The following is a 17,341-nucleotide window of genomic DNA, read 5'->3' as shown; positions in this document are numbered from 1 at the left end:
ATGCTATGTAAATAGTTTCTAGTGTAGCAAAATCAAGTTTTGTTTTTTGGAACTTTGGATTTTTTTTTTCTTTGCCCTATCCGCTGCACGCAGAAGTTCCTGGGCCAGGGATTGAGCACGAGCCACAGTAGTGACAACACTGAATCTTTAACTGCTAGGCCACCAGGGAACTGCTGGAATTTTTTTTGCGTAATTTTGATTCACAGTTGGCTGAATCCTTGTATGCATAACTCACAGATAACAACACTGACTGTACTAGTTCTCTGGCTAAGAATCTTGTAATCTACAACTGTTTATCAAACTGTTAGTGGTATTTTGGACCAATGACTTTACTCACTGATTTTACCAGTTGTCTTTCTTTCATTTTTCCTTTTTAATTGAAAGAAGTTATGTATATTTAGGCTAGAATAAAGAACAAAGAGCAAATCAGGCCTCAGGGTATTCCATTCAGAATTTTTTAATTTAATGTTAAGATTTTCTTCCATGTGCTTATAATATGAGTTCATCTGACTTATGTTTTGTGGGAGATGTTTATTTAAAGTTCAACTGGACATTTATTTAATAATTGTTAACTCCTATTTGAATAATAAGAACCTTATCAGTTCTAATAAATTGGCTTTTCTATTTTGCAGAGATCAAGACTTCTTTATGCTGTGTTAAATTTACATTAACATATATACCTACTTTAAATATTTACTGATAATACTAAGTATTAATAAGCAGTGATATAATTTGTGTTGGCATTTATTAATTTTGAACAACTTGAGGAAATAAATGACTGCTTTAACACATGTATTTGTATTACACAGGGAATGTACCTTTGTTCTTTAGGAAAATAGAACTTTTTTAAGACCACCACTTTCAAAACTGCCATTATGTAGCCTCCACGCTAGAGTAGTCATTTTTATGATCTTTGTTTTTACTTAAAGTTTATTACTGATTCTACATTCGCAGCATGAGGGAATTCCCGGGCCAGTGATTGAACCCATGCCACAGCAGTGGCAACATTGGATCCTTAACCCACTGAGCACCAGGGGAGCTCCTATATTATTCCGTTTAGAATTGAGTAACTACAGACAGACAGTATATAAGTTTTGGGTTTTGAGAAGAGTTGGATTTTAGAACAATCTGTTCTGAATTCAAATCTTGGTTCTACAACTTACTTGCTGTCTGCCTTGGGGAGATGTCTTTTCTTACCTTCCTCTACAAAAAGGAATCCTTTAAAGTATAAATAATGCCTGGTACAGTGCTTGATGCAGAATAGGCACTCAAGTGGTAGCTATTATTATTATAAATATTAAAAGAATACTTTGAGACTGCCTTTGTATGTTTAAACTGTTTGAACAGTTGAGACCAAGGACAAGAGTTTTCTTTCCTCTACATTCTAAACCTGTTTTGTTTTTGTTTTTTAAATTCTCATTATTAGCACTTAGTTTAAAAGTCTTACAGTGCAGAAGCTAGCCCCATGCTGGCATTTAATTATCTAGCCTTAGTGAACATACCACTTCACCGAATCATTCAGGATCACTTCCTGCTTGAGGTTGTTTTACTTAGATTAGAGCCTGAATTCTTTTGAGGCTACTCCCAAAATTGCTAAAACCATGTCTTCTGGCTATTTTCAGTCATAGAGTCTTCTGGAAATTGGTCTTAATGTTCTTTGTACAACATGTGAATATATTACTATAAAATGGAAAGTCTTTTTTATGTCATTAATTTAGGATAAAATTCTTTTTCAAATTTAGATTTTTCTTTATCAAATATTTTTCCCTAATCACTTAATCTTCTGTGTGTAGTGAGCTGTTGCACATGTTTCTTGTTTTAGTCTAAAGCTTGTTGGTATATAATTTTGTAAAACTCTCATCATTTAAATCTAGCATTAGAATACAGTTTAATATATAAGCACTAATTTTTTTCAGATTAAAACTGTAAATCTTACCAATCTTTAACCATCTATTTACAACAAAAAATGTTATCATAACATAAAAATGCAATTTGAGGAGTTCCCATCGTGGCTCAGCAGAAACAAATCCATCTAGGAACCATGAGGTTTCGGGTTCCATCCCTGGCCTAGCTCAGTGGGTTAAGGATCCGGCGTTGCGTGAGCTGTGCTGTAGGTCACAGATGTGGCTTGGATCTGATGTTGCTGTGGCTGTGGCATAGGCCAGCAGCTGTAGTTCAGACTTGACTCCTAGCCTGGAACCTCCATGTGCTGCAGGTGCAAAAAAAAAATGCAATTTGATTTTAATTTTATTTCGTATATTTTCTTATGCTTGTTTGTAGTTCTAAAATACTTTGTAATTTTTTGTTTGTTTTTAGTTAAAAAAAAGCACAGTAGAAAATTAGACCATCTCAAATAAATTTTCAATCAATCTGTCAGTATTTATTTTTTACCTTTGTACCAGTGATTCTCAACTGATGACGATTTTGCCCCTTAAGGACATTTGGCAATGTCTGGAGACACTTTGGGTTGTCACACATGGCGAGGGGTGGGTTGATACTAGTATAAGTGAATAGAAGCCAGGGATACTATTAAATATCCTACAATGCATAGGGCAAGTTCCCACAACAATTAACTAGCCCAAGAATGTTGAGAAACCCTGTTCTTTGCCAGGTCTATTTCTGTCATAATTTCCCTGATTTCTACCTTTGAAATTCTTCTTTCTTTCTTTCTTTCTTTTTTTTATGGCTTTTAGCGCCACACTCAAGGCATATGGAAGTTCCCAGGCTAGAGGTCGAATTTGAGCTAAAGCTGCTGCCTGTGTCTTAGCTATAGCAACAGCACCTTGGGATCCCAGCCACGTCAGAGACCTACACCACAGCTCAGGGCAACGCCGGATCCTTAACCCACTGAATGAGCCCAGGAATCAAACCCACTTCCTCATGGATTCTAGTTGGATTCTTTTCCGCTGTCCCACAATGGGAACTCCCTTAAGTTCTTTCATTTCATTCTGTAAGTTGTCTTCAGCGACTGTATTAATAAAAGTGTTATATAAATTTCTAGTAGAAAAAATTTAAAATTAAGTATATGCCTAATCAAAAAACTCTTGACCAAAATGTCATGTTTTTCCTAAAATGATTTTATACTTAATATTGTGTAATATTTTCACTTAATCTAGTTTTCTTTTACTTCTTAGAAGACAAAAAAGGAAAAATTTCTACTTTGTAAGGATCAGTTAGTTTCTTTCAGAAAAAAAAATACCTTTCAGCAGTTTATCCCACTATTTTCTAAAAGTGGCCTTATCTTAAATCACCAGGGACACTTGTTAAAAAGACTGATAATTAGACCCTTCTTCCCTTAGAGAATCCTATTCAACAGAACTAGAATGAATCCCAGGATTCTGTTCTTAATATAGGCACCCGAAGTGATTCTTATGATTTGACAAATTTGATAACAAAAGACATGGTTTGCAGAAGTCAGGGAGCAGAGCAGGATAAATATTGTTAATAAATTTTAAATATTCTCAGTAAGTTTTACTGTTTCCATAACTGATTGTCAGGATTGTTTTTTAAAAAATATTATAAATGTTGTTTTCACTCTTGATACCCAAAATGTTAATTGACTTGCTAATATGCTGCCTTTTGTCTTTTTCGTTTTTTTTTTTTTTTAAAGCTGTTTGGTGTGTTTTGGGCTGCCTACAGTGCTGCTTCATTGTTAGTGGGTGAAGAATTCAAGACCAAAAAGCCTCTCCTGATTTATCCAATCTTTTTATTATACATTTATTTTTTGTCCTTATATACTGGGGTGTGATCTAAGTCATATATGAATGGAAAAAGACAATGTTACATTTTTGTGTAGGCTGGGATTCTTGCTTGAGGAAATTGAAGAAAACCTGTTGCTGGTAAAATTTTACATGTTCCAGATGTAAAAGCAGTTTAAGGTCTTTTTAAAACAATATTTTTTTGTATTTAATTAAGTAGTTGCAGTTATCTGGATATTTTTTGGTCAGAATTCTAAATTCTGTTTGATTCTTCATATTCCAGTGAATAAAATATGAAAGCATTATGTTTTTAAGATTGTGTCAATATTCACATAAAAACTTGTGCCAAAAGCACCTGAAATGATAATTATGTTTCACTCGAAGGGTAAATGTGACAACATTCTGATAATCTAAAAGTGCAATTTCTTTTTCTTTAAAGGGTTTTCTCCTGCATTGCAGATCCTGTAGATATATATTTATATTTATACATATATATTTATGAAGTAGTTCTTATTATTCACAAAATATATTTCTGAATAGCCTAAAAATTAAGATATTTTAAATCTGATGCTTAAACTTTCTTTAATTTGGCCATTAATCTTTGTTTTTAAATTATATATAATTTTTAAAATCTCAAATGTCCTTGTTAAAAATTCTTAATGATAACAACTAAAATTAATTATGACAGTTGCTGATGTAGATTTGATTTGTTTGGGTATGCTTTTAAAAACCACTTTTGAATGTCTAAACATCTGATTTAAGTTTCTTTTTATCTTTCTGACCAAAGGAGCAAGAGGCATGATGATATGGCATTCTTAAAATTGTCAAAATGTAGAAAAACAGTAATATTTATAGCATCAGTAAATATTTTTAAGTGGTATTCCTAAGTCATAAAAGTTCATGGAAAGAGACCTTTAAAATCTTGTGGTCCTAAACAATGTTATATGAAGTAGAAAAAAATAAAACGCTTCCCAGCTGTGTGTTTTGTTTTATAACAACTTGTCCTCTATTACTTGATATTTTAACAAGTATCAGGTACTCTTTAATAAGCATATACAATATTTGTTAAGGGAAACATTAAATTTTAAGGGGTGAAATTTTTTGGGAAATAATTTCTTAGACTCTAGATGAACCTTTTAATATTAGTTTGTAAAGTGGGTAAAATATTTTATATCCATAAAATAGAAAATGCCTAATAACTATTAAACAATTATTATCATTTCTGCTCTCAGCTAGAAGAGTTAACTGCTATCCTCAATATGATAACTCTTGGTATGTATTTCTTTAGCAACCTTATTCATCAGGAAATATCCAGCAACCCTGAAGCAAGCCTGCAAATTAGCAAGATATCAAGCCCATCTCTCTTCCTTTTCCCTTCTTCCCCCCACCTAAACAAGGGAGAAAAAAAAAAAAGCAGCAAAGGGATAGAACTTCTAAAACTTAAAGTAATATGTAATAATGAGGGAGGATCTATAGCTACAGAGGCAGCAACTATAAAGAAAACATTTGTCATATTTAAGGAGTTCCTAAGATTAGTACTTTGTTACAGCAGATTATTATATTTGGTGTTCATAGTGTTGACCCTGGAATCTTCCTCAGAAAGCTGGGGGTAGAATTTTACTAAGCAGTAAGTCAAAGCATTTTAGGACCAACTCCATCAAAAGATGGTTTAAATTTTTTTTAAGCTATTTCTTTAAGATGTGAATGAAAAGTTCATTTATATGAATTATGTTTATTCCTAAAAATAAGATAACATGAGATGTGTGTATTCTAAAGTATTTACAAATAATAACATTTAATGTTAGGAACTGCCCTGTTTAGGGTATATAAATAAATGCCTTTATAATGTTTCAAGCTCAGCCAATATCTCTATGTGTTAATGGGCAAAGCAGTTGAAACAGGCTGTCAGTTTGAAAATATGATATGTAAATGTGTACAAGATACAGTACTACTACAGCTAATAATGATAAGCTGACTATAATGTCTTCTTGAGTTTATATTTAACAATATTTTACAAGTCAAGTTGATTTTAAATCATGATTTCCGACTTAATTATTAGTTCATTAGTATTTGTCTCTTCTAGTTTGTGTGTGTGGATGTGTACATGTTTTAACTGTTAACAGTTGTAGTAATTTTGATGAATATTAATCCTCGAAAAAAGAATTGAGACATATTTACTTCTGTTTTAAATTGATTACAAAAGGGAGTTCCCATTGTGGTTCAGCAATAACGAACCCAACTAATATCCATGAGGACATGGATTCAATTCCTGGCCTTTCTCTGTGGGTTAAGGATCAGGCATGGCCACAAGTTGCAGCATAGGTCACAGACACAGCTCAGATCTGGCGTTGCAGTGGCTGTGGCTGTGGCGGCAGCTGCAACTCGATTAGACCCTACCCTGGGAACTTCCATATGTGGCAGGTGTGGCCCTAAAAATACCAAAAAAAAAAAAAAAAATTGATTACAAAGTGATTGAAATTTTGTAAATCAAATTCTATATATAATTTTCATTGTATTAAAACACAGTTTAGGAAGATTTGTAAAGTTTTATGAACCATTATTAAACTTGATAATTTCTAAGGTCTGTAAAACACTTTTGTATGTAATATAATGTGTCTATTTCCAAAAATTCCCTATTAATACATTAATATTTCTAAATTAGTGAAAATTTGCATTGACTTAAAATGAGATAGACATTTTGTTCAAATGTCATTTAAAATTTAGTTCATTTAAAAACTAAATAAAAAGTTGAATAAAATAATGCTTCTATAAATTAATAAAAAAGAATATTTTTCCTGTTCATCAAAGCTGAATATTTTAAGATGGTTATTATTTATCATTTATATTTTTATTAGTGCATATTTCAGCTAGTTTTAGGCTTTAGGAAATTGACATGTTTGTTAGTTTTGTTAAAATAACTTACTTCTTACAGTTTTTTTTTTTTTTTTTTTTTTGTAACTGAAAGTTGGATTTCTTGTTTAGTTCTTTGCAAACAAAGGAGACCAGTACACATCATGGGGAGCCCTAAAGTATCTCAGAGTGTTTAAAAGCCCCTATTAATAGGACTTAGTCTTGTGTCAGTACAATTCATGGCAGTCTGAAATAAGTTTTAATAGAGTAAAAATCACCCTCAGATATTCCCTGCTCTGATATTTTGTTTTAGTCACATAAACAAAATAATAGTGTTTTATTATCCTCTTCCATAAATGGTTTCTTTAAGTGAACCCAGTATTATAGCTTACCTAGTACTACATTTTTTTTTTCTTTTTTGGCCACCCAAACATAGGGAGTTCTCAGGCCAGGGATCAAATCCAAGCTGCAGTGTGACCTAAGCTGCAACTGCAGCAACACTGGATCTTTTAAGCTACTATGCCAGATTGGGAGTCAAACTTGCATTCTGACACTGCAGAGACTCTGCCCAGCCCATTGCACTCCAGCGGGAACTCCTAGTACTACATTTTAATTTCCCTTTAGAAACTGGATTACAAGTGCTCTATCTTTATTTGTATAATTTCCTGGCAGTAGCTTGTGTGTTTGAAAATCTGTTGTCACTTTTTTAAAAATTCCAAAATATGATTTTTTGACATGGGTAAAGACTTGATATTCTTATATCTTTGCAGTAGAATCATATTTTCTGAAGAAGTTCCTCTTGTGAGTACATTTTTGTTATAACAAACGTTCTTTCTGTACACTTTATAACAATTTCAGACCCTACTGTGTCTTATGGGGTATAGTGAGTGGTCTGAAGAGAAATGGTTAAGAGAATATTCCCTGTACAAGGCATGTATTATTAAACATGAAGCTTAGGGTTAGGTTTCTCATTTGAAATTTTCTTGATATGCCAAGGTTGCAATTTGGAGGTTAATTTAGGGGAAAAAATTTCAGGATGATTAAGATGGCTTTAATTAAAATAATTCCCTGTTTTACGTTTTGCGTTGGTAGTAACCCTGGTTTCAACTTTTCTAAGTTTCAGCAAGATATTTACAAGTTTTCACTTTGAAGATACTTAGTTTATAATTTGCAAGTGCTTGGAAAAAATTCCTTAAACGTCCCTTCTGAACAGTTCGTTGATATACTAATGCCATCACTGAGATTTAAGTTAGATATTAATATGAAGAAAAAATTTTAAATATTTTAAATTTAACTTGTAATGAGAGTATATAAAAGGTATTAATACTTAGGGAGGAAAGTAAGCTTTCCTACTTGTAATAATTTTGTTAAATTAACACTTGGAATACAAGTAAATTTGATTTACTAAGAATAGAAACCATAGTTTTTCTATAATAGTTGATACTGAACAATTTTTATTAAAAATCAAACAAGCAATGAAAACTTACCGAAGTATTTCACATGGGATCAAATGAAATTACACGGAATGACTGGTTATAGGAGAAATTTGTCATCCAATGATAAAAAGGTAATACTAAAATGGTTTGCTGCTATTCACGAATAAGTGTGTATTGAAAAAGATAACTAATTGAAATACTAGATTTTTCATGATTTTTATAATGAGCCTGCTTATGTGGAATTAATCAGTTGCTATGTAAATATCAAATAGTGTACACCATTTGATGGTGTAACAATCCATATGTTTTGTAATCCTTATGCTAAAAATTACTCTTTATGATAATTATAATATCCCCACAGAAAACAGTGAAAATATTCTTGATGATGATGGGCCTGGGCATTAAGTTTCTCATACTCAGTCTTCTTTGCCAAATGGGATGTAAGGAAATCTTTTACCAAATACAAATTTATTTTCAAAAGATGCTACTAGTGGTGGCCCCAAAAATGAAACATTGAGAAAAAGAGCATTTGAATTGAGTAATCTGAATGTGAAGAGGTAATAGGTATTAATCAAGTATTTATTGGGAGTTCCTGTAGTGGCTCAGTGGTTAATGAACCCAGCTAGTAACCATGAGGTTGCGGGTTCAATCCCTGGCCTCACTCAGTGGGTTAAGGATCCGGCGTTGCCGTGAGCAGTGGTGTAGGTCGCAGACAGGGCTCGGATCCCACGTTGCTGTGGCTGTGGTGTAGGCCAGCAGCTGTAGCTCCGCTTGGATCCCTAGCCTGAGAACCTCCATATGCCTCAGGTGCAGCTCTAAAAAGACAAAAGACAAAAAAAAAAAAAAAAGTATCGATCGTGTTCTATGTGCCAGGTACTATGCTAGGTGAAGGGTTAACAATGATACGCAACAAACGCCACAGATGCAGCCTAATGAGCCACTATTTTTTTGAGAGACAGTTATTGTAACAAGTCTTAAAGCGCTTGTAACAAATGGAGAAGGAGAGGTCTGTGGTGGCAAGACAGTGAATAACAGGGGAATTAGATGAGGCAATAATGCTTAAGCTGAAATTTTAGGGATAAGCAAAAGTTAACTAGACAGAGAAGAGAGGGAGACTATTACAGACAGGGAATAGCAAGTGAGTAGAAGGAAACGAAAACTCATTTGGCTGAAGTTTGATAGTTTAGGTAATCAAACAGGTATATGGTACCACACCATACCTGACATTCTAAGCCATGTTCTCTTTTTCAAAGCTTTTGATTATAAATATGGTATCTTTCCTGTCATGGTGCAGCGGAAACATCTGATTGGGAACCATGAGGTTGCGAGTTCGATCCCTGGCCTTGCTCAGTGGGTTAAGGACCTGATGTTGCTCTGAGCTGTGGTGTAGGTCACAGACGCGGCTTGGACCTAGCGTTGCTGTGGCCTTGGTGAAAGATGGCACCTTGTAGCTACAGTTTGACCCCTAGTCTGGGAACCTCCACATGCTGCTTGTGTGGCTCTAAAAAAAAAAGAAATATGGTAACTAAAACATGCTTTTAATACTAAGACCATGGGGAGTTCCTGTAGTGGCACAGTGGAAACAGATCTGACTAGGAACTGTGAGGTTGTGGGTTCGATCCCTGGCCTTGGTCAGTGGGTCGGGGATCTGGCGTTGCAGTGAGCTGTGCTGTAGGTCACAGACACAACTTGGATCCTGCCTTGCTGTGGCTGTGGCGTAGGCTGGCAGCTGTAGCTCTGATTCTGGCCCTAGCCTGGGAACCTCCATATGCTGCAGGTGCAGCCCTAAAAAGGCCCCTCCTGCCAAAAAAATACTAAGACCATGGTCTGCAATTCTGCTTTTGATATATCCCCAAACAGAAATGCATGTACATACCGCAAGAGACATAGTAACATGTTTTGTAATAGCCAAAAATTGGACATAGCATACCCAACAGCGTAAAGTGGGTACAGTTATCCAGTGGAATCTTATGCAATGAACATGAAAGATTAGAGCCACGGTGCAGGAAGGTGACCATCATTAAAGTCAGGTTGATGCTTTTACTCTTTCTTTTTCTTTTTTTTTCTTTCTTTTTTTTTTTTTTTTTTTTTTTTTTTTTTTTTTTTTTGCTTGTTTTGTTTTTAGGGCTGCACCTTCAGCATATGGAAGTTCCCAGGCTAGGGGTCAGATCGAAGCTGCAGCTGCTGGCCTGCACCACAGCTCACAGCAACGCTGGATCCTTAACCCATTGAGCAAGGCCAGGGATTAAACCTGCATCTTCATGAATGCTAGTTGAATTTGTTACTGCTGAGCCACAGTGGAAACTCCAAATGCTTACTCTTTAATGGAAGGGTTGTATTTGGAAAAGAGTTGTATTTGGAAAGAGTCAGTGGGTGGTTTTTAAAAATTCATTAAGCTGTATGTTTTATGTACTTTTCTGTATGTATTATACAGATTTCATAACCATTTGTTCAGCAGAATTTCCCTGAATCCTTTAACTATCCAGCCATGCTCCAGTTATATGTATTATGTCATTGCTTATTTCATTTGTAGCAGTACTCTAAGTGTCTAGATTTTTTTAAAAAATTCCTCCACTATAGTGTAAGCTCCACAGGGCCAGGGACATTTTCTGTAATGTGAAATAACAGAGTTGGAATTCCCTTGTGGCACAGTGGGTTAAGGATCAAGCATTGTCACTACAGCAGTCCAGGTCACTGCTGTGGCACGGGTTTGACCTTTGGCCCAGGAACTTTCACATGCTGTGGATGTGGCCTAATAGCGCTGTTGACCTGCAAAATTATTTATGTCTGCAAACCCTAAATCTGGTGCTCTTTCCATTATAAAATGGAACAGCAGTGTTGCCAGTTAGATAGCAACATAGTAGTTGTCTTCTATCCTAATCCATCATACAGATAATTGAAACATCTTTATTCCCTTTCCTTTTGATCTTTTCTATTCCACTTTTAAAAATCCACTCTTAGTTTTAGGCTTACAAGTGCTATACATCAATGTTAAATTAAGGTTCAAAAGACTGTTGGGAGGATTAGAGTTATTTAATGTAAAGCATGTAGAATTGTCCTAGTAATCAGTAAATATTAGCTATTAAACTGAAGTCATTTAGAGCAATGAAACAAGAGGGTTTCCAGAAATATTTATATATAGGAAGTTAGTATGTGATAAACGTAGCATGCCAAATTTGTATAAAAAGATAAATTATTAAATAAGTGGAGATAAATGCATCAGATAGGAATGTATTTGTTTGCAAGAAACAACCCGATGATCAATGGCTTCAGTAAATAGGTTTTCTCACATAGGTAATCCAAGGGTATGTAATCCAGGGTTAATATGGCAGCTTAATGTCATTAATGACTCAAATTCCTTTATCTTTTTATTCTGTTTTTGGTGGGTCGCTTTCATCCTTATCTGAAGATAGCTGCTTCCACCTCCTGCTATTACATGTAGATTCCAGAAAGAAAGGTGAAGGTTAAGAGGCCAAATGGACCATGTCAGTCAAAATTGCTTTTATTTAAAAATCTGTCTGGAAGCCACATTCAGTGACTTGCCCTATATCAGGACAGAACTGAATCACTTGGCCATCCCTTGCTGCAAGAGAGTCTGGGAAAGTATTTTAATTGGGCACATTACTGCCCTAAACAAATTCACAATTTGTTAGTGAGGGGAATGGATGCCAGGTAGGTAACTAGTAGTGTCTGACAAAAACATTATTAGCCACTTAGAAAAATACAAGTCTGGCTCTGTACCTTATTTCTTAAACCAAAGTAAGTTACAGATACATCAAATATTTTGAAAACAAAGGGAGAAAAAAAAAACAGGAGTTAATTTTTCATATACTCTTTGAAAAGGTAAGACTCTCAAAGCATGACAAAATACAAAAGCCAAAATGGAAGAGATTAAGAACTTGAATACATATAATTTAAAACAGTTCTACAGGAAAAGATAAACTGTAAGTCGGGGGGGAGGGAACATTTGTAAGACTTCTGTAGACAAAAGGCTAATTTCCTTAATATAAAAAGAACATTTACAAATTAGTAATTTGAAATGGGTAAAGGATATACATGGGCGATCATAGTATATAATAGTAAAAGTATTTATAAATCAACAATTTTAAATGGGCAAGAGATATAAATGAGCAACTTCAGAGGGGAGAAATGATAAGGACCAACAAATACATGTACAGGTACACAAATTCATTCATGGTTAAATGCAGTTTAGACGACAGCAACATTGACTTGTTAGTTTGTCAGAACTTGATAAAAGGTTGATGATATCCAGTGTTAATTGGTTGGGGTTATGAGCAGATTTGATATTTAGTTGATAGACTCCAGCTTTGCTCTCTCAGTTAAAGTACTGAAATTCTCCTGTACCAGTGGTAAGTAGTAGTACTATAACTGCAATAGCACCAAAATTAATAAAATTTTAAAATTCCAGTGTAAGTTCACTACTTCATCTGTGACTGCCATTGATAATGGACCTTCTGTGGTAATGACATCTGAGAAACATTGGGAACATCTCTTGGCCTTTGTCATGGTAAATAATGTAGCTGCCTCATGCCTTATCTATGAATCATTCCATGTTTTAACAGTTGCTACTGCTTTCTGTATAGTTTAATTTTTTATTTGGTTTTACTATTTTAGTGCATTGTAATTCTTAGGTGAAAAGTAAATACAGTGTTTAATTTTTTAAAATAGAAAAATTTGTAACAAAATAATAACAAACATCTTAAAATTATTTGACATTATCTGCTGTCAATGCATACCATATGACCCAGCAATTCCATATGTTCACCAACACACAAGTCACCACTGTGCAGTGGAACTTGCTGCAGTGATGCGAATACCCTGTTCTGTGCTATCCATGAAGTAGCTGCTAGCCACATGGCTACTGGGCACTTGAAATGTGGTTAATGCAGCTAAGGAATCGATTTTTCAGTTTAATTTTATTTAAAATTAAAGACCTACACGTGGCTAGTAGCTACCGTATTGGTTAGAGCACTGAGTATTTATAGCAACACCACTGATAATATCCAAACCTGGTAATAATCCAAATAGACAAATTATGGTATTGCTACACAATAGAATACAATAAGATTGAAAGATGTATAACTGCATGTAAAGTTACGGATGATCTCAAAAACTTAATGTTGAGCAAAAGAACCCAGACACAAAAAACCACATACTTTATGGTTCTATTTATGTAAAGCACAAAACCAGGATGTTGATTACTCTTGAGTGGGAAGCAAATAACTGAAAGATATGGGGGTTGGGGCTTCTGGGATGCTGGTATGTTCTGTTTCTCAACCTGGGTGCCAATCACATGGATGTGTTCAGTTTGTGAGTTTATCAAGCAATACACTTGTAACATGTACACTTTTCTATAAAGATACTGTGTTTGAATTGAAAGTTGTAAATTGGAGAGAGAAAAAAACATCCAGAATGAGTGCTAACAAAGTGCTGCTTCTTAACATTCCTCTTAAATGCTGTAAATGTTAATATTCTAAAACTGTGGAAGAACATAATAATGAACTATAGATTGGAACATTTCTCAAAATGTCCTGAAATGCCCTTTGATACCATGCCAGAATTAATATAAAATAAAACAAGTGATTTTCATTTCTGAAATGAAAATGACTTATTGCAAGTGATGTGAATGTCGAATGCAAGCACTGTTCAAAATTGTGGTGTTGAAAGTGCTAAACTAATATTCCAAAAAGCCATTATGTTCACTTAAAGCTCATGGTTCAAAGATTTGCAGTTATCAATGAGAAAATAAAAGGATATCAAATAATTTTCAACAATAAAGAATTTGAATTAATGACTTCTAAAATTTTCATCTAAGAGTTTCAGTTAATCAAAATATTTTAAAGAGTCATTCAAATGGTTAATAACCCTCTATTATGTTAGTGTTAAGTACAATCAAGGATTTTTAGGCAAGAAACATTTAATAAAACAGTAGTACAGACTTACTGCAATTTAGATTTATGGTCTCATTTATAGAACATCTGACAAAAACAGGGAAGAAAAATTCAGTCCTTACTGCAAAGCTTTGTTTCACATAAAAGTGTCTTAATTTATTTAAAAGCAAAATACAACAACTTCAAAAAGTTTAATGGCTTTCATTGATGCTGTGGAGCTAAAAGTAACATCTGGGGGAAGATATCAAACTTAAAACTATAAAGAAACGTTACTGGGTTTTGAACAGCCCGTACTATGGAATGCTAGGGAAATCTGGAAATATAGCCAAAATTTTAGAAAGATTTCCAGATGGTTAAATTTGGCCCAAAGTCAGTAAATTCGAATATCTCCAAATGATTCAATAAAGATGTTTACCAAAAGCGTGGATTTGTTTTAATATTAAAAGGGTGCTTCCTCTCTTGCTTTCTCTCTTTCTCTCTCCCTCTCAACACCCTCCCACCCCAAGCAGGCCCTACCTGTGCTTTCTCTGCACCTGTCTTTCTCATCTCTTAAAACTTGCCTGTGCTTTCTGCACACCTGTCTTCTCTCCCGTCTTTAAATAAACATTTAACTTGCCTTGCTCCAAAAAATAAATAAAAGGGCAAAAGGAGTTCTCTTGTGGCACATTGGGTTAAGGATCTATCATTGTCACTGCTCTGGACTGCTATGGCTCGTGTTTGATCCCTGGCCCAGGAACTACATGCCACCTGCAGAGCCCCCCCCCCCAAAAGTTGTTAATAAATGAATCACTTTTGTTTTCCCATTAAACTGTATATTTGCCATCATAAATTTGTGATAGCAAATAAAGGTAAAATTTTTCTGAAAAAGTTAAATAGTATCTGAAAAGCTTAGAGTTATGATAATGATAGTTGGAATTATATTTTGGCTTCAGTGGCAGCTTGTAGTACTAGAACCGCAAAAGTAATTCAGAAATCCTATCAAGCCTTTTATTTATTTATTTATTTTGGCTGCCCTTCTGGCTTGCAGAAGTTCTCCAGCCAGGGATCAAATCTGCACCACAGCAGTGACAATGCAAAATCCTTAACCTGCTGAGCCACAAGGGAACTCCAGGTCTTGTATATTTTCTTCATTAGCGATTTTGAAATCAGAACAAACATTTAGCATGGAAAATATTTTTTTTAGCTTTTTTTTTTTTTTTTTTTTTTTTTTTGTCTTTTTGCTATTTGGGCCGCTCTCGTGGCATATGGAGGTTCCCAGGCTAGGGGTCTAATCGGAGCTGTAGCCACTGGCCTACGCCAGAGCCACAGCAACGCGGGATCCGAGCCGCGTCTGCAACCTACACCACAGCTCATGGCAACGCCGGATCCTTAACCCACTGAGCAAGGGCAGGGACCGAACCCGCAACCTCATGGTTCCTAGTCAGATTCGTTAACCACTGCGCCACGATGGGAACTCCTAGAATGGAAAAATATTTTTTTTAATTTGGTTTTAGTACTAAAAGTATTTAGCAAAAACATCTTTTTTTTTTTTTTTTTTTTTTTTTTTTTTTTGCTGCACCTGCAGCATATGGAAGTTCCCAGGCCTAAGAGTTGAATGCCAGCCTAAACCACAGCCACAGCCAAGTCAGATCCAAGCTGTGTCTTGGAAACACCAGATCCTTAGCCCTCTGAGCAAGGCCATGGATCGAACCCAAATCCTCAGGGACACTAGTCAGTTACTGCTGAGCCACACGGGAACTCTAAAAATATCAATTCTTTATTTAGGTTTTCCATTAAGCAGTGTTTTAGTAATTAAGGTTTTTGTTTTGTTTTGCTTTGATTTTTCAGGGCCACACTTGTGGCCTATGGAGGTTGCCAGACTAGGGGTCAGATCAGAGCTGTAGCTGCTGGCCTACGCCACAGCCACAGCAATGCAGGATCCAAGCTGCATCTGCCACCTGCACCACAGCTCACTGTAATGCTGGATCCTTAACCCCCTGAGCAAGGCCAGGGATCGAACCTGTGTCCTCATGAATGCTAGTCAGATTCCTTAACCTCTGAGCCACAATGGGAACTCCAGTAATTAAGGTTTATACATTAATTTGACAGGAACTAAAAGTGATTGAAACTAAAAACATAAACAGAATTTCTTTAAAATATGGAAGTGTATATGATATTGTATGTTAATTAAAACAAAATTTTTTAAAATGAAGCATGGAAATATGCCATTTGAAATAAAATATAAGGCCAATTCAAGTGAAGCTATTATTATCTAATAAAATGATAACATTTTGATATATTCCTTTCTGTGATGACTAATTTTATATGTAAACTTGACTGGGCCACATGGTGTCTAGATATTAGGGCGTTTTGGATAAGATTAACATTTAAATGTGGAATGAGTAAAACAGATTGCCTCCCTAATGTGGGTGAACTTCAGTCAATCAGTTAAAGGCCTGAAGGACAAAAAGGCTGAATCTCCTCCTTCTGCCACCAGTGAGAATTCTTCCCATCTGACTACCTTTTAGTTGGGACATCTGTAGTTTCCTGGCTTTGGGCTCTACTTTTCCTAGTTTGAGTGTGCTGGTCTTTGGAATAGAACTGCATCATTAACTCTCCTTGGATATCCAGCTTGTCCACTTACCCTGCATATCTTGGGACTTGTCAGCCTTTACAATCTCATGAGCTAATTCCTTTCAATCTCTGCATATATATGTGTGCATATTTAGACGTATATGTGTATTTAGACATATATATGTCTAAATGAATGTCAGTGAGAGTTTAGGCCTCACGTTTTAAAAGCAATGAAAATATATGTAGAGGGATTTTATTATTGGCATTGTTATGTAGAATTTATCATATAATTTAACCCTTTCTCAGATAGAGGTCACTGAAATGAATTCAGCTTTTTGCTTTTATAGTAAATAGCCCTTGACTTCTGGGCTTCTTAGGATCATAGGTATGCTTTTTAGTAGTGTTTGTCTTTGGCAGCTTAATGTTCAGACTTGACATTGTATCCTCAAATGGCAGAAGGGGCTAAGGAGCTCCCTGGGATCTTTTTTTTATAATAGCAAAATATTATATGTTTGTATGTATGTATGTTTACACAGGCACACACATACTTCCTATTGGCTTTGTTTCTCTGTAGAACCCAAATACACTATCTTTTTTTGTTCCCTATGCATAGTCTTAAAACAGACATTTATGTAAGTAACTTGAAGGTAATCCTATTCCAAGTATACTATAAGTATACTTTAGCTTTTCAGAAACCTATATATAAGAGAAAAAAGAGTTATATAATATTTACCTTTTTAAGGCACAGGAAATGCAAGGTTTTCTGTAGGTGGGTTGGCATGTATGTAAATAGCTTGTCATAGAATATGGTTACCTAAAAGCTTAATACCACTCACTTCTGAGTACTTTTTGGCTGTTCCTCAAATCTGGCTGTGGTCTAATGCACACCCAG

The 17,341-nt window shown here is 35.0% G+C and overlaps 1 protein-coding gene across 1 annotated transcript in view; it reads left to right on the top strand.

The window, feature by feature from the left end:
- YIPF4 (Yip1 domain family member 4) overlaps window positions 1–13,593 on the top strand; it is a 40,433-nt gene extending 26,840 nt beyond the window's left edge. Inside the window, exon 6 of the mRNA XM_021087657.1 lies at window positions 633–13,593. Within this exon, the coding sequence (XP_020943316.1) occupies window positions 633–671 (39 nt within the window). The 3' untranslated portion in view covers window positions 672–13,593. The remainder of the gene's footprint in view (window positions 1–632) is intronic.

The sequence above is a fragment of the Sus scrofa genome, chromosome 3, assembly GCF_000003025.6.
Source record: "Sus scrofa isolate TJ Tabasco breed Duroc chromosome 3, Sscrofa11.1, whole genome shotgun sequence".
NCBI lineage: Eukaryota > Metazoa > Chordata > Mammalia > Artiodactyla > Suidae > Sus > Sus scrofa.
This window is presented reverse-complemented; position numbering and strand designations above follow the sequence as displayed.